This window comes from Lepisosteus oculatus, chromosome 27 (genome assembly GCF_040954835.1).
Source record: "Lepisosteus oculatus isolate fLepOcu1 chromosome 27, fLepOcu1.hap2, whole genome shotgun sequence".
Lineage (NCBI taxonomy): Eukaryota > Metazoa > Chordata > Actinopteri > Semionotiformes > Lepisosteidae > Lepisosteus > Lepisosteus oculatus.
Window position 1 is genome coordinate 4,026,141 of NC_090722.1, and position 17,543 is coordinate 4,043,683.

General features: G+C 49.8%; 1 protein-coding gene and 1 non-coding gene across 4 annotated transcripts; both read right to left on the reverse strand.

The window, feature by feature from the left end:
• mindy1 (MINDY lysine 48 deubiquitinase 1) lies at positions 1–15,012 on the reverse strand. 3 transcript variants are annotated; one of them, XM_015336650.2, is made up of 11 exons: positions 14,804–15,012; positions 14,051–14,229; positions 11,076–12,893; positions 10,600–10,657; positions 8,151–8,215; positions 6,046–6,204; positions 5,347–5,449; positions 4,466–4,608; positions 3,835–4,032; positions 2,840–2,971; positions 1–2,686 (listed from the first exon to the last, which is right to left on the reverse strand). In XM_015336650.2, exons 3-11 carry the CDS (start codon positions 11,769–11,771, stop codon positions 2,603–2,605), a joined length of 1,638 nt encoding a protein of 545 aa, XP_015192136.2. In that variant the 5' UTR covers positions 11,772–12,893; positions 14,051–14,229; positions 14,804–15,012; the 3' UTR covers positions 1–2,602. The 3 variants fall into 3 exon arrangements, with proteins under 3 accessions (XP_015192136.2, XP_015192135.2, XP_015192137.2); XM_015336649.2 differs by lacking the exon at positions 14,804–15,012 and having other exon boundaries at positions 14,051–14,344; XM_015336651.2 differs by lacking the exons at positions 14,051–14,229; positions 14,804–15,012 and adding an exon at positions 13,881–13,986.
• A 1,577-nt stretch (positions 15,013–16,589) lies between these two features.
• On the reverse strand, positions 16,590–16,671 carry trnas-uga (transfer RNA serine (anticodon UGA)). The gene has a single exon. It is a non-coding gene; the product is annotated as a tRNA-Ser (tRNA).
• Positions 16,672–17,543: the final 872 nt, after the last annotated feature.

The following is a 17,543-nucleotide window of genomic DNA, read 5'->3' on the forward strand; positions in this document are numbered from 1 at the left end:
TGCAATCTTCTACATTCTTTTATTGAGGTGACAAAATTAAATACAAAGAAATCTTGAGCTTGGTAAAAAGATGGAGCATGGACATCTTTGTGACTAGTTAGTGTTGAGTAAATGCAGCCCCCGATGTATTTTAAATGCTTTTTTTTTTTAACAGAAATGTTCGCACTTCTAGACGGCCGAAAGCTTTTACAGGATTTCCAAATGCTTGCGTGTTCCCTTCTCTGATGTGTTGCTCTTTCCTAAAGTTTCAATCTTCAGGTTCACCGAAGTCTCACCTATCTGCCTGACACCACTCTGATTTGTTTTTACCAGGCCAGAAGAGTTTGGGAACTTCGGAGTGTGACTTTCTGAATGCCTAAACCACGTCACTTCCTTTGCTTTGCCTGTCCACAGTGCCAGCCGTAACTAAAGAAAGACTAGACAGTCCAAATACCCCAGGCGGTTCGGGGCAGAGGGCTCCCATCGTGCTTGAGGGGGCAGGCTGTCCCAGGCAGGGCCACAGAACGTCTGGTCCTCTAGCTACAAAAGCAGAAGAGACCCAGCCTGCTAGCAAGGGAATGACACTCTGTTTCTCTAGCTACAGTGCTTACGAGCCTCCGGCAGGTCCCTACACTGTTCTCAAGACCACGGCTTCACTTATATCACTGTCGAGAAGCATGGATCCTGTCATGTTGTGCAATGAGCTATCGCACTTACCCCTTGGGGCCAGAAAGAGGATTCAGTTGCCTGGCTTGTACTGCCAACAGCGGTCTAGAAACCAGTTTTCCACGGAGCCACATCCTGGCTATCTTTCTCCATTTGAAATGCTGCTGGTAAGGGAAACCAGTACAGCTGCAGATCTAATTAATTAAGCAGAATCAATACTGCATGTTAAACTGCGCTTCAATGCTGCAATGCCTCTAGTTCAGATGCCTAGTAAGTAAAGTTTGAAGAGACTATTCTTGTAGCTGCACATGAGTTTACCAGTAAAGGTGCTCGCCCAAGTGCAGGTTTAGCTGTATATCCTGGGGTCTGTCACTAGCTGACTGGGACCTTGATGTCCCAAGAGGCAGCGCGAGACTAGAGAAACGCAGCTGAGAGAGATGGGTGCGATTCTCTAGCCAGGGCGCTCTCTGCTCCTGCTGTCGGCGAGGGTCACCCCCCACCCTACTTCAGTCAGTGCAGATTCCCAATACAGGGCGCTGTGAAATGACGAGTGGCCTGGAGGAGGCTGCCTGCTCTTCCTCCTTCTCCCGTGTGCACGCACAGGGTTCGCAGCTGTGAGCCGAGATGTGAAAAAACACTGCTACAACTGTTCCTGTGACCGATTTAAACGCTGTGGGTACACTGTCTGCGAAGAGACACCAGAGAAGACCTCTGGCCAAGCCTGGCCAAGGTACGGAGATTTTTGGCAGGTAAAATTCCTCTTTTCTGATGGGTAACTATGTGGTTCTCTCCCATGGTGAGATGGCAATGGACAGAGATCTTATCGCACATATATACAGTACTGTACAAAAGTCTGGGTTATTTTCAGGTCTTAATCCACTTTAGCTGTAAGAGCAGGCTGAGGATTTCAGATACAGTGCAAACATGGTTTGGGAAGCCAAGTGGCTGGTAGTTATTCTAAGAGTTCTTTAGGGGGGCATTCTGGAGGCCTGACAGCAATCTGCCTAACAGCCTGCATTTAAGAAAAAATATAATATTCTGGAAAATAAGTGATGTTTTATGGGCAGTTTGGTGTAAAGAGTACTTCCATTTGCAGTTTCACTTCATGTGGATGAAGATAATCCACAAATGTGGTCATATGCAGATCGCCCTCAGGTACCTGATACCATAACAGACATAAATTCAGTCCATGTGTCCGGGTGGAAGGCTACAGCATCACCGTTCTAAATGCTATTAACCACAGGATGCTTCACTGCTGTGCAGAGAGCACGGAGAGTAACCATTTTTAAAGCGGTAACCCAAACGTTTGGAATAATACTTAACGTTTGGGTGAGACACAACATGTATGAAAAAGCTGACCATGTTGAAAGACCAGTACCTGACGGACACCAGGCCTATGACTCACTGCTAACCTGGGCCTTGCATCAGACAGCAGGGGCAGCCCAGTCCTTCTGGCAGAAACCTGCTGAGCTCCGCAGCAACCATAACAATGACATTACACAGGGATCTTAGTCCATCTTTGGACACAGTTTCCCAAAGACCTCCCTTTTCCACGGGGTCTTCAGCTGTCCTGTCAGGGAAGTGCACTGCTCCGCGGGAAACGTTACTTTCAATCAGATGGCGGCCGAATAACTTAGTAAGGGTCAGTTATATAAAAGCTGGAAATAAGAGATCCTGCTGGATGAAGACTAACGCAGTGCCCTGTGGGCTGCTGTGGTCTAGATTTTGTGCGTTCCTGGTACAGCACTGATGTGAAACAGTGGTGAAACCAGCAGGCCCGCCATCACCGTGGCAGTGGAAGGAGTCTGGGAGCTGTGGGCTCTCAGCGCAGCGCACCTCTCCCAGCCTACCATCGTCTTCACGCTTCCTCCTGGGGGCCCGGGGCTGAGGAAGGTCACCTGCTCTGGACAGGGGCGGGGGAAGAGAGTGCAGGTTCAGGCGAGGAGGGGGGGGGTGGTTACAATATGGCACAGTCCGAGTCCTCCTTCTTTTCGGGCCGGCGTCTCTCCGCTGCCTGCCTCCCGGACGCCTGACCTCTGACCTGGAAAAGAGAAACAATAATTCAAAAAATAAAAAGAATTGATCATTAATATTATGAATTCCTCCTACATGTATTTTCTAGACACCCCACGCAGGGGTCTTTCCAGGTCATGGGGATCCCCTGCAGCAGCACCAGTGTGGGCGGGCGCAGTACCTGAGGTGGTGGCTGAGCAGGCTGTGCCTGCTGCTGCTGCTGGTACTCCTCCTGCTGCAGCTGCCTGGCCAGCTCCAGATCGCTGATGGGCGGCGGACTCTGCTGCTGCAGGGACATGGCCACCAGGTAATCCTGCACGAGCACAAGCGGAGAGCGCCGGTCACTCTCAAGGGCTTTCAGACAGGGAACTGAAACCGTGTTAAAAGGTATCTTTGCACCAACACTAGAAAACTGTTTTTTTTTTACCCAAAGAATTGTCTAAGAGGTTACCAAAACACACAGAAGCAGAGGCACTGGGATACTGCCAAACTAATACACTGATAAAAGCATGCAGGCAAGTGACGCACTGTCAAAGAAAGGCCAGACGTCCTATTAGCTGTTATCTTGTTCCAATCTCGGAGAACTCTAGAGCAGTTTTACTAGGAGAAGGATCTGATGTGATCAGCGCACTCTGGACTAGCAGGTGGCATTTCCCTGCATGCAGGTTGCCTGTAGGCTTCTCTGGCCAAATTATTAGGAGCTCCTGCTCCCCACTCCCGCCCCCACAGTGATGTAAACAGATAATCACAGTGGTTAGGGAGTACCTTTAGTGGTATCAACTCTCGTGGTAACTAGAGATGAGGAACGTGAGACCACAACAATCCCTAGATCTCAGTCCTAATGAAGAGGAAATGGTAGAATGGACCATTCACCCCACTACAGTTACCATCCTCACAACAGCCCACATCCAGTTCAAGATGTATGTTTAGATGTAATATTACTTGGCAAGAGTTCCTAATATTTTGGCCAGTCAGCTTACACAGCAAAGGCTTCCTAACCATATCCCAGCTCCCAGAATGAATGTGATTAGACAAAGTAGTTTTACAAGGAAGCAGAAGCCCATGAAAAACCCTGAGCCAGCTCTTATTCCAGTCCAGTCACAGTGATTCTGTGGGGATGAGACAGAGGGGCGTGTCCGGACTCCGGGGGGGGACGCGGGGGCCGCGCTCGCTCACCTGGTCGATCTGCCTCTGCTGCGCCTGAGCCTGCGCCGCGGTGAGGGGCGGGGCGGGCGACGCCCGCGGCGGCGGGTGGCACAGGAGGAAGTCGGAGTCGCAGAAGTTGCCGTCGCCCTCCACGTTGTGCAGGCTCTCCCACACCAGCCCCTCCTCCTGCAGGAAGCCCTGGTCCGTCACCAGCAGGTACAGGTGGCCCTGGGAGAGGAGGAGGAGGAGGGGCCCATGCGCCCGTGAGCGATCTGACCACAGGGGCGGCGACACTGCCACTGGTTCACAATTTGCACCCTCCAGTTGGCACTTTTCGACTGCAGTAATGAATTTACGTCCCACGTGTGGATGTTGCTACAACTTATGGCAAACATGATTTAAAGTATTTAAAATACTTTAAATATTTAAAGTATTTATGGCATTTCTACAATTAACTGATATTGGTGCAGTATGAAGTAATGTATTGGTCCTTTAGAATCCAGAAAAGTATATTAGAATTGTTTCATTAAACTTATGTAGTGCTTATTATTAGAGGGTAGACCTATGAGATCAGCTGCCAATTAACGTGTTTCTAATGGCTGATGCTGAGCTGCCCTGTCACTCTTCCTTTCAAACACAGAGTCTGAGAGTCTCCAGGCACCTTGTGCTTGATCATGGTGCTGAAGTGGTTGTTCCTGAAGAAGACGGAGAGCTCCCCCTCCCGGGCCGTGGTGCTGAGCTCACACAGGCCGTGGTACGACAGCTGGGTCGCCGTGGACTCCAGGAACTGCTCCGCTACCAGGCCTGCCAGGGCGGGAGAGGTCAAACACTTCACACGCGATCAAAGAGCTGCGCGTGGGTTTAAGATCCACATTTTTCAGAGCATGAGAAGGAGAAACAGCCAACTGACCCGTTAATTGTTCCTGACTGATGAGCTGGGAGTGATTCCTGACTGATCAGCAGGAGAGTGAGAGAGCTGGGAGTGATTCCTGACTGATCAGCAGGAGAGTGAGAGAGCTGGGAGTGATTCCTGACTGATCAGCAGGAGAGTGAGAGAGCTGGGAGTGATTCCTGACTGATCAGCAGGAGAGTGAGAGAGCTGGGAGTGATTCCTGACTGATGAGCAGGAGAGTGAGAGAGCTGGGAGTGATTCCTGACTGATGAGCAGGAGTGGGAGAGCTGGGAGTGGTTCCTGACTGATGAGCAGGAGAGTGAGAGAGCTGGGAGTGATTCCTGACTGATGAGCAGGAGTGTGAGAGAGCTGGGAGTGGTTCCTGACTGATCAGCAGGATAGTTTCCTGACAGAAAATTTCCTGGGTACCTCAATGACCAGGTCTGGTCCCAGTGTCCAGCTGTAACCATCACCACTGCTCTAGGGAATACCCCGGCTTCTCTGACACACACTTCAACGTAAGCCTGATTCAGTGAGATCCTACTGCATTCCACGCTGTTTACTGCCTAAAGGACAATGAAGTCTGCACGCTACAACTGTCCACAAAGCCCCGTTTCGAGAGTTGGGAAGCCCCTGCCCTGTGGCCATACCTTCGCTGACTTTGCTGCTGTCGGAGGAGTGCTTGTAGTCGATGATCTTCTCCACCAGCTGGTTGTAGCTCAGCTTGCCCACGGCCTGCACCATCTCGACGCTCTGGGGAGGGGAGAGAGGAGACGGAGATCAGCCGAGCCCGGTGGGTTGAGCAAGAGGTGGGTCTGCCACCCCCGCCGCTACTGAATGTCTTTAGCTTGTGAAATGAACTAGTGCGATAACCACATCCTCCCCTGGGGCAAGGGTAAAGCTCACAATATTGAGAAACAATCACCTAGAAAAACATGATGTGGTTTAAACTTGCACAACTGGGTGTGGTTTTTTGTAGCAAAGAGCAGAGCAGTGGATGGTTCAGGAAGATGGCCTACACAGCGACTGCTCCTCTGTTAAACTTACTGCACTGTTAGCCTTTTTATTTTTTTTAATCGTTGTGGGACATTTGTACGCGAGAGGTAAAAGGACAGCCTGGCACTCTTGTCCCATCAGCTTCCGTTCGCCTTAGTGTTACAAACGCTCTTCGGGGGGGGGGGGAAAACAACCTGTTAGAATGGTTTGCTAAAAGACGAATGTCTACGGCTTGAATGGGCAAAACTGATCAGAAAAAAAAAAAGCAAAGACTGCAGCCAAAAAGACGCAACCCTTTCCTTGACGACGGAGAGGACGGATAGAGCTCTCTTCTCGTGCTCAGGGCAGGGTACCTGGGGGTCCACCAGCCAGCCGTGGTACAGGGGGATGTCCAGCAGGTCGAAGACGATGCACTCCGGCGTGTACTCGAAATCCGACACCCCCGTGAAGCGCACGTTGACGTCCAGGCCTGTGGACAGCTTGGGCAGGACGGCCATGGCGTCGCTCATGTTCTGGAAGGGGAAAGAGACGAGGATTCGGGTCGGCCCGTGCTGGATTATACGTGCGAGAGGCCAGCGGCTGGCCAGATGAGAAGCAGCTCAGGCCGCTATGTGACGCGAGTCTCTTGTGAACACGCCTGATCTCCGACCCTCCCAGCCAGTCCAGAAGACAGTCATGTAACCATCTGACTCGCTGGGCACAGAAAGAGTCCTTGATCACGTTCACCGTTCTTCACACCTGTCTAAAATGAAGAGGCTCCAGTTCAGTTGTGAACATTTCCTGCCAGATCGCCGGTTCCTGCTCTGGCCAGCCTGGAGACACGTTCCAGTCTTATCCAGGCGCGGAGAATCCTTTGCTCCAACAGAGAGCTGATGCCATTTTGGCATCTATCATGAAGCATTCGCTTCCCGGGAGAAAAACTGGACTGGTGTCATCTTAGCAAGCATGGGACGAGTCAGGCTGAAATAACACCTGCCCTACAGCAGCCTGCCCTACAGCAGTTGATCGGGTGCTCTTGAGCGAGAGCAGGGCCTCACAGGCCCCTTCCTGGAGGCCCACACTCCCGCTGGGTCTCACTGCAGCCCCGCTCCGTGCCCTCATCCGGCCGACAGGTTGTTCCCATCAAGCTTTGAAAGGAACGGCGAGGTTTCACAGGTCAATCCCATCCGTTCAAGAGCTGAAAAACTGTCGAACTGCTCGAAGTAAGCATCTTCCTTAAACGGACGAAGGGTTAACTTGTGTGACCGAGATTTGGGCTGCGGGGAAAGCCAGCAGGCCTGTGAACGTCCGGGACCAGCAGCACGCAGCCCTGATGTAAGCCGAGAGAGGGAGCTAATCTGATTCCAGCCTGCGGGTCTCCATTCCAGTTCAGCCTTTAACTACCTGATTATTGGCTTAACTGGAGCAGCTGAACACATGTCCCCAGTTTTTTATATGCTGAAGTTCTAAAGAGACCGGTAAAAGATTCGGCTGGGTCACAGCCTTTCCAGACGGGAGTTGTACCCCCCGCCCCCCCCAAAACCAACAGACAATTTTTGTTCCAGCGTATAACACAGAGCAATAGGACACTTCCCCCTGCTCCTAAGCTTCTTTAGTTTAAGCGGTGCTGTGGCTGCAGAATCCGACAGGAGTGACAGCCTGGGCTCTCGCAGCTGTTGTTGTACAGCCGGCCATGACGACATCAGTCATCAAGCTGCTAACGGCCATGTTCTGCTCCGGGCCGTGGATAACGGCAGGCGGCGCCCCTAGCGCGGGCGCTCAGACATGCCTCGGGGGAACAGGGGGAAGCGAGGTTTGCCTGGGTTTCTGACGCAGGCTGGCTGTGCAGAGCGCAGGCTCCAGCAGTGTAGAAACCAAGAGATCCGAGCCTGAGGTGTCCGTTCGTCAAGCCAAGCTTTATTTACAAGGAGCAACACATTGAGGCTTATTATTGTGTTGCTCAGAGGGGGATATGGCTCTACACAGCTTATATATACTTTTCTCTTTGCCCTTTGAGGTAGCCTTCTCAAGAAACTCCAGGACTCAGAAAGCACCTCAAACATTCCTTTCTTATCAGGGGGTTTAGTACAGAAGATGGGAGTTCAGTACAGGGAGGGAGAAGCATTTGTGCTCAAGCAGGAGTGAAGGTTAGAGTTTAGCATGTGAATTCAGCAGGAGTTCACCACTCCTACCACTATATGGGTACAGAGTACCATACAGATTCTGCCCTACAGGCCTCCACGCAGGGGGAAGGGGTTCCCGGAGACAGTGGGGAGCCCTGTTGCGTGGAAGAAGGCCGCGGAGGAGACAAAACAGCAACCCGGGAAGCAGGCGGCAAGGAGAACAATTCCCTGCCTTTTTAGTGCCCTTGGCTGGAGGTGGAAAAAGAAAAAGGCCAGTTCAGTACCGAACAAGCCCCCTGCTTAAGCCCTGAGAAAATAATATTGAGAAGCGCTTGTGTTAGGAAAGCCGTCCGTACCTGCTGAAAATTCAGTTCCAGCCCTTCCGTTTTCTCCCTCGGTTTAATCGATAGAATGCACTCTCCTACAACGGAAGAGAAGATTTAATTTAGTGTTTCAGGAAATAAGGATGATGAGGAAAAATACCGCTAATGAGCTATTTCTGAGCAAAGAAGATCTAAGAGGCAGTAATTGAAATCGCGTCAAAGAGCTCCAGAGCTGCCATTCCTCTCTGCTCAGGAGCACAGGTTTTGCGCTCAGGCCAGGTGTGGGAGAAGAAAAGGGTTTTTTTGTATCTTGAGATTGAACAGTAGCTATAGGCCAATAGAAGTGGCTACAACCCCCCCCATGGGAAATGGCACAGTCCACCTTTTCTCAAGTGTTATAGAATCTACCTCCAGTGTATCTTTGGGGACGATGGGACATTTAAATATCATGGTCCTTGTCCTGCGGTTCAGCATTTTAGTAGAATTTTTAAATATGGTCAGGCCCGTGGGTCTGAACCTTGTGAATTCTTCAAAACCGAGAAAGAAAAACCCAATTTGGTAAACCGGATGTTGAATTTCCTGCTGCAGACACCTGGGTTCAGACGTAATGGGGACCACAGTCTGAGTAACTCTAGCTCCAACAGTGAACGGCCAACACAAAACACACATAAACCAGACTCAGCGGGGAGTGTGATTACTAGCTATGTCCCAGGATCCACGCCCCGGATAACTGTGGAACATCCACCAGGCACGCCTAGCTGTTATGTCCCAAGATCCCGAGCTCTCCGTCTTTACCTCCTATTATTCATTTTACAGTTCGCCCTCTCCCTTTCTCCAGCTGCCGTCCCCAGTGTGGTCTGGCACGCTGTATCGTAGGGAATGCGGTTTCCCAATGTAATTCTTCCCTCGGCAGCACCATGGTAACCTGAGTCAGTGTTTTGCATACAGCGGCTGACAGGACAAGAGCTGTTCTCCTGGAGTCCAGAGATAAAAGCCTGATCCCCACCCTCCGCCCCAGACACGACAGGGCTGCACCACGGTGCTGGAGCTTGGGCAGGCTGTCTCACACGCAGACAGCAGGAGAAGAGCTAGGTCTTTATACGTTGTACAAGGGGCTGGCACCAACTCATGGACAAAAGCAAGTGGCAGGGCCTGGAGGGACTCTTTAATAATAATAATAATAATAATAATAATAATAATAATAATAATAATAATAATAATAATAATTGCTTACACTTATATAGCGCTTTTCTGGACACTCCACTCAAAGTGCTTTACAGGTAATGGGGATCCCCTCCAGCACCACCAGTGTGCAGCCCCACCGGGATGATGCAACGGCAGCCATAGTGCACCAGAACGCTCACCACACATCAGCTATCAGTGGGGAGGAGAGCAGAGTGATGAAGCCAATTGATAGATGGGGATTATTAGGAAGCCATGATTGGTAAGGGCCAATGGGAAATTTGGCCAGGACACCGGGGTTACACCCCTACTCTTTTCGAGAAACACCCTGGGATTTTTAATGACCACAGAGAGTCAGAAGCGCGGGAAGGGACCGTGGGCCCTGTACAGGGACAACAGCGGAAATCCCCACTCCCTGAGCTCCTGCTCCGCGGTTTCGGAGCCGGGACAGGGAAATGGACGAAAGCAAGTGGTGGGGCTCGGAGGGACACTTCCATTGCGCAAAACCGGCCCCATCATCCACTTGCACTGATCGATCATGGGCAATCACCGCCGTTTGGAAAGCTTTTTTATCAGATGTCAGTTTAATAATTTGTTTGACTGTGTACCTATTGTGAAATGCGTTTTGAGAAATTCAGGTTACTTTGATAGGAAAAAAAACAATCTGTCGTACAAGGAGGACATTCCTAGGCTGGCGGCGGTTTTTCCAATGGTACGCAGTCGCTATGAATTAAACGTCCCGGAAAGTGATGGCTCTGGCTGCGTCACAGGGCTTAGAAAACAGAACCACCCCACAAGCCAAAGCGGAGCCAGAACCCATCCATCCGGGTTTAGGATTGCAGGGGAGCTGGAACTGCTCATCATGGGGCAGACAGACATAAACAGACACATTAGAGCCAAGTAACCCCCCAGCATGTCTGTGGACGGTGGGGGGAAACCAGAGCCCCTAGGAATCCCACATAAACATGGGGGAGAACATGCAAGCTCCACCCAGACAGCACTCCAGGTCCAGAATTGAACCCAGGGCCCCAGCGTTGTGTGGCAGCAATGCTCACCACTGCACCAATGTGCTGCCCTGACCCAGAGCCAATAAGTCCAAACAAGGCTTTATATACACAGAAGGTGGAACCTTTAGATCCCTTAAGGCCGGGATGGTGAAGCTGCTTCTGAAAAGCCAGGAGCTCATTAATGTTCGTTCCCATAATGCACCGGGCATCCATTTCAAGCACAGCATAACCCTGGAAGTTCCCCGCCCCATTCCCCCAAATCTGAACAGACACGCAGGCCGATGGCGTCATACCCAGATGCGCCATCAACTCCTCGGTGGTGATGACTTCCGTCTGGGCGGGCAGCTTGGCCTGGGAGGGGAGGAGAAGAAAGGTCAGACGGGGTGAGGTTAAAACAGGGCAGTCACAAGTTCACGACTCCAGGCCCTCGGGGTCTGTCTGCCCTCGGGGGTCGCCACGGTCCTGCTTCAGCGTGGAGTTCCCATGTGTACGGATCAGGGCCTGTCACCAGAATATGATTACAACCGGGGGGCGTTAAGTCCACTCGGACCGTTTGGTAATTAGTAGCTAAAGGAGGGATCCCCGACCCTGGTCCTGGAGAAAACCTGGTCCAGCAGGCTTTGAAGGTCAGTATTACATCACCAGTTTCGAAAGAGACGGAACAACTCCATTGTGAACCGTGAAACAGGTGAGTGTTAGATCAAGTAACTGGGGGCTCGTTAAGACTCACCGTTCGCAGGTGTTTAAAACCCGTGGGCTGTTCTCTTACCTTCCAGCGCAGGAACAGGATGTTCATGATGGCCAGCAGCGGGCAGGGGCCGTTTTCGCTCTGGGTGACGATGGGGGTCTTCTTCCCTTTCCATGTGATCCACTTCACGAAGTAGTAGGCGGGCGCGGCTCCCGGTTCCTGGGCAACAGCAGCAGCAGCAGCGCCGGCGGCGGAGGCGTCCGCTACAGGGTGGGCCACGCCTGCCCCCGCCTCTGAGGCCTCCTCCGGCCCCGGGGCCGAGCACGAAGACAGGGGCTCGTCCAGGTAGCAGCCGTCCCCTTCCGACAGCCCCAGGCTGGGGGCGGAGAGCGAGCCGGACTCGGCCTCCGAGGGGCTGTTGTCGTCCGATCTGTCGCCGCCGGGACCCTCCTCTTCCGCTCCGGGCTGGTCGTCAGGGCCTCGCGCGGCCGGGCCTTCCTGTCTCGCGCCGTCCGCGGCCTCTGGGCCTCGGGGCTCCTCGGCTCCCGCCTGTCCCAGAGCCGGGCGCCCCGCCTGTCCCAGAGCCGGGCGCCCCGCTTCCCCGCCCGCCTTTAGACTGGGGCTCCCGGGGTGCCGGCTGGCCTCCCACTCCGAAAAGGGCGGCTCGGCGGCTGGCCCCGGTTTCGTTGCCTCTCCGGGCCCCGTCTCCGGCGGGTCCTGTTTACTCGCGGCCTGGAGCTGCGGGTGGCCGAGCGTCTCCGCGCTGTGATCCGCCATGACCGGTGTCGCCCAGCGGGGCCGGCGAGCTCCGCCGCCTTCTCTCGAAAATGACGACCTTACCCGTTTCCTCTCCCGCCCTGTCCTCCCAGCTCCCTCGTAAAACGGCAGCGTTTTTCCCTCCTAAACTATCTTCGTTTCCCTCGCAAAAGGACGTTTTAACATCGGTAAAAGCCCGCTATAATTCTCGGTTCCCTTCGCGGGTTAGGTCATTAACGGCTGTCCTGAGAGGGGTGGAAAAAACAAACAAACAAATTTCGTCAAACGAGACTGAAAACTGTCGCTTTTACAGCCCTGAGTAAAGGTACTTTCGAGACGTAGTGTCGCATTACTTTTTCCATTATTGCGATGGATATTCCAGTTTACACGCAATATAAAACGTATACACGCAGCGAGACGTAACCTGCATTATTATTTTTTTCTATTCACTTTTAAGGCTATAAGTATCTTAAACTAGTATAATATCTTGGGCTATGCTTTTCCAGCTCCCAGAACGTTTCCTTACAAAGACGATTTACTTAAATTCCAGGTTTTATTCTCGTTTTCTAGCAATTTACAATATACTGTTTCAATTACTTGCCACTTTAAAATACAAAGCAACTGCTGAATTAAACTGTTTATAATAATAATTTAACAGTTTGAACGCGGAACTATTTACACGTATAAATATACAGTTCTCATATAAAACATTTTTAATTTGTTGAAAAACAATATAAAAAATAGACAAACTTATTGAACGGAGACCGTGTATTTCACTGTTATCGTGTCGGGTGTGTCAAGTTTTAAGACGACAGTTTAAAAAAAACTATTTTTTCCATTAAAAAGGTACGCGCTGCGAGAGGCTGCTATTTAAAACCTCGCAGTTTGCAGAAACGACACGAAAGGTGAAGCCGTTCGCTTCCGCGTCGTGTCGCAACGGCGTGGCGTGTTTTGTAGTGTGAAGTTTTGCCCTTCACGGGCAACTCAGTGTAATTTGTTTTTTGCGGGCTGGAGCTGGACGACACCAAACTATATAACCTGATTTTTTTTTCTCCCACTGCTTCGTATTAACAGTCGTAAATTCCCCCAGAGGGTAATGGGGTCGCCAAAATCGATATTCTTTATTGCCGTTGTCTTTTCTTTCTGGAAAAAAAACAGACAAAAATGTCAATCTAAGCAAGGAAGCAGCAATGCGAGACCCGTTTATACAACAAAATATTTCAAAGGCAAAGGTGAAAGTCGAGCCTTGTTTTTTTTTAACGACTAGACAGAACGGGAACAGTGTGTTCTCTCGCCCTGCCGGGCTGTGGAGAGTATTTGTCCATAAATACAGTACAAGGACTCCGTGGGTGTCACGTTACTAATACAGCGTGATTTCCGTGGAAATGTTTTTTTTCTCTGCACACGTCCTCCTGCGCACTAACAATATATTGTATGAGAGGGAAAATAATGTATAACCGACAGTTGACACCCACGACTGTGGATTTAACACTGCAGTTTTTCCACCGGTTCTCAAATAATCACGCTCAGACTGAAAGGACGCGTTCATCTTTGTTTTGTTTGCAAAGTACTCGATTCTCTCGTTCTTCAGTTACGAAACCAGCTGATTTCAACATTCAGATACTACTTAGCCAACCCGAATCATTTTAAAAAGCGATCTCGATTAGTTTTCTATTTATACATGTACGTTTCCCTGAAGATGCAACTTCAGTGTATCGGGGAAGTAAGTTCACCCGTCGTCTATAAAGTTCAGTTTTATTTCCGCTGATGTAGTTCTCTGGATTAGCAAATATTTTGCCCTGTTTTTTCCCCACCTTGCGTCTCCTAAAACCGACGCATTTTCTTCTGGGTGCAGCAAATATTTAAAAAAAAACACACCCAGACTATGTAGACAGCAGTCCATCTGATGAGGGGGGAAAAAGTTATTCTAAGGTTACAGAACACGAAGTTGCTGTACCAGCGATCGCACACACGGTAGAAATAATACAATTATATGACGCGGCATTGACAATGTAGACACAGGATTCCGCAGTCGTTTTAACTGTACACAACCAGAGTGGGACAAAGAAAAGTTGATTTTTATCCCAGAGCCACAGAGAGCTTATACTCGCCGCTCTCCATGTTTCGTACCTTGTTTTTGCCTAGAAGACGTGATCAGCCTTCGGGTGACGCATCACCGCGTATGCGTCCTGTACATCTCTCGCACGGAGAGCCCCTCTATCATTTCAGATAAATAATAATAAAAAAAAAACACCACTACAATTTTTTTTCTCTCGCTTTCAAGGTAATGACGTCCCCACCTGCTCTGACTCCCACTGTCTCCGCTTGTAATCAGGGGTGTCTAAGCCGGGCAGGGCACTGCAGATCCCGGCTCCGTCCCCGGTGTCGTTCGGGCTGATCCGGGCTCCGGGCTGGACTGCGCTCCGAGCACCGTCCGCGGAAAAAGGCAGTGGGCGGCGGCGGACCGGGCTCAACCGGGCTAAGGAGTGGAGAAAAGGGGTGAGGGAAAAAAAAAACTCAAAAGTTGTGTACACAACAACTACGTAACATGGCAGCGGTAGAGAAAAGCGCTGCTCTGCCGTCTCGTTTTGGTGACGGGGGACAACTTGTGGAGGGAGGAATGAACTTCACGCGTATCCATTTTTTTGAACCGATGGGTTGGAGGGTTAGTTTCAATAGCTCCTCCTTCACGGGCAGCGGACTGTGTGAACAGATTGTCCGACTGTCTTGGTCGCAGCACACGAACCTTTTTTTTTTTAGAAAACAATTAGCTTTGTTTTGTTTTAAATAGACACACTTTTGATCCACTGAATATCGCCTTATTTCGCGTGCGCACGAAATAAGCTGTGGGTCAAATAATGCGATCGGTTGTTACTGAAGGCACCTAAAATCGAGTTCAATAATCTTGGTTGTGATGTGGCAATTTAGCGTAGTTCATGATGAACTATGTTACATTCAAAAATGCAGGTTTCCAAGACAAAAACATACTCAAACTAACATGCATTTTCTAAATCGCATAGGAGTGGGTAACGTCGTTTTGTTCTGTTCATTACCTTCGAAATAATAATTTTTAGAATGTTTTTTTTTTTCAGCTCCAGAAAATGTGGTGGCCGTCATATAAAAGCGTTCAAGTCAGTCCTAAAATCTGCAATAGACAGAAGCTGTAGGTTGCAGACACCGCAACACCTTCAAATGCTTGTTTCCGGTCCACTAAGCGGTGGACCTTACCTATATGGCTGCTCATCCTGGCTATTGAAAGGAAAGATGTGTTCAGTATAGTCTAGACGCCCTCTATGGGTCAGGAGAACAACTCGTCACATTTCAGTACTCGCCCTGATCAGGGTTTTAGAAATTCGAAACACGGGAAATGAATAATTGTCCGACTGTCTTGGTCGCAGCACACGAACCTTTTTTTTTTAGAAAACAATTAGCTTTGTTTTGTTTTAAATAGACACACTTTTGATCCACTGAATAGAAAAACGTCTGCACCATCTTAGACAGGATCAGCCAAAACGCTCCCACATCCTTCCGAAAAAAAAAAGATCCGACATATAATTCGTTTCTATATTAAAAACAGAGATTCTTCGATAAAGAAACAACTTATGAAAAACAGTGATCACACACAAGATCATCCAAAATTGCTGCCATTCCGATTCCCGGATTCAGGAGAGACTTTTCCAGAACAGCAGAGCTCGGCCGGACCGGACCCGTGACGCCACCTCCTCCTGGACCACAGGAATGTCGGCTTCGGGTTCATCTCGCGAGAAAATCCGAAAAGTCAAATTCCGAGTTTTCTGGACTTTAAAATCCGAACTTGAAAAAATCCGAACTATTCCAGACGCACACGAAGAAAGGAAAACGATTCCGAAAGACGTTTAAATAAAAAATTCTCGTAAGAGCTCCGCATATCAATATAAAGATCTGTAAAACTCATAATATCATTCTACAAAAGGAAGTTTCCTGCACAGCTCTCACTACCTCATCCTCCACTCCGAGAGTTTTAAATCGCATCTCTGCCCGTCCGCTACACAAAACGCGCTCTGTCACTGTGTCTCTTCACTAGTTGGGATGATGTCCGGTGAACAGTAACGCTGAGAGAGCGAGCAGAGAAGTATGACGCAAAAAAAAAAGCAGAGCAGAAGTCCACAACACTTTCACAGTGATTTTTTATTTAAACGAATAAAGAATTTACAAATACAACTACAACCAGAGGATCCAAAACAGGTACAAGAGAAAAAAAAACATTTAACCGCCAGAGGTAATGAAGTAAATGATGTGATCAAATTGCATTTTTTACATATATCATCATCAGAATTTGTATAGAATTTAAATAGTGTATCAGATCCACCTCAAAAGTACTAAAAAGGGGAGTATTATTGGACCATTTTGATTTATGAATGTAAAATTTACCCAGAATGACTAATATATTTACTATAAATTTCACAGTGAAAATTAAGCTAGCCTGGAAAAGCCTCACCACGTGCTCACGCCGCCGACCCCCTTACCTGCGCTCGCTCAGGGGGCAGACCCCCTCCTCTCCCCGTCTATCCTAGCCGTGTCTCGGGCTGGCAGGTAGCCTCGGCAGGTCTGCCGAGAAAAAGGCTTCGCTTTCTTGTCGTGGCGCTACTCGCCTTCATCCACAGACAGTGCGTTTCTGCAGCTCTCTCTGGGGGCAGATTGTCGCTGCCTCTTGAGAAACAGAAGCACAGACACTTCTGCGTGTTTCAGTAAGCTCCGCACTCAACCCATCACCGGGGGGATGTTTCTAGTGGTGTCAATCCATTGAAATAAGTTGTTCAAAGCCCGTCCTGCCGTCGAGGTCGTCCAAAAGGTCTTGCTCGTAGTCGACAGGATTCGAACCTGCGCGGGGAATCCCCAATGGATTTCAAGTCCATCGCCTTAACCACTCGGCCACGACTACCTGAGGACACGAGCGTGGGCTCGGGTCGTGGGGAGAATCGCTGTAACTCAGCCCGCGGACGTAGACTTTCTGGACCGCGCGCATTACCCTCGTCCGTCTTCGCTTTTACATCACTCGAGCTGAAAAGGGAAAAAACAGACACGACAGCCGCTCTTTCCAGCTCTTGGCTCAGGCGCCTTGCTTCCAGTCACGGCGCGCTGTCCTAGAGAGAAGCCGGCGAATCGCAGAGATGTTTTTAATTAAAAAAAGACAGAATTAGAAAGTAAAAAAGACTAAAATTACAATGAAATAAAGACTCACACTCCCCCCCTCTGTCTCTTCATTGACCCGCCAGTTCCTAATTTCAATAGGCTTCACTGGGATGACAGTGGTAATGGGCTCAGACTCATATATGGAAACCACTGACCATATTAGAGTAAAGGAACAGAGTCGTCCGGCTTGAGATCGGACCGCGGAGCAGAGAGCCGCTCTTTGACGACGAAAATGTCATCAGTGAGTGCCCGCCCTTCTCAAACTTTCGAGCAGTGTCGCTGTGTTGAGGGACAGAAGGAAGACGCAGACAATTCGGATCAATGACATCGCCTTTAATAATAATAATAATAATAATAATAATTGCTTACACTTATATAGCGCTTTTCTGGACACTCCACTCAAAGCGCTTTACAGGTAATGGGGATCCCCTCCACCACCACCAATGTGCAGCATCCACCTGGATGATGCGACGGCAGCCATAGTGCGCCAGAACTCTCACCACACATCAGCTATCAGTGGGGAGGAGAGCAGAGTGATGAAGCCAATTCATAGAGGGGGATTATTAGGAGGCCATGATGGGTAAGGGCCAATTGGAAATTTGGCCAGGACACCGGGGTTAC

What these genes read in the sequence shown, in the direction of transcription:
- mindy1 (XM_015336650.2), bottom strand. Translation starts at nt 11,771, where the DNA reads ATGGCGGATCACAGCGCGGAGACGCTCGGCCACCCGCAGCTCCAGGCC. An exon ending in TCCTGTTCCTGCGCTGGAAG is followed by an intron (nt 10,658 to 11,075) that starts GTAAGAGAACAG and finishes CTCCCCTCCCAG; the next exon opens with GCCAAGCTGCCCGCCCAGAC. An exon ending in GGAGTTGATGGCGCATCTGG is followed by an intron (nt 8,216 to 10,599) that starts GTATGACGCCAT and finishes CTTCCGTTGTAG; the next exon opens with GAGAGTGCATTCTATCGATT.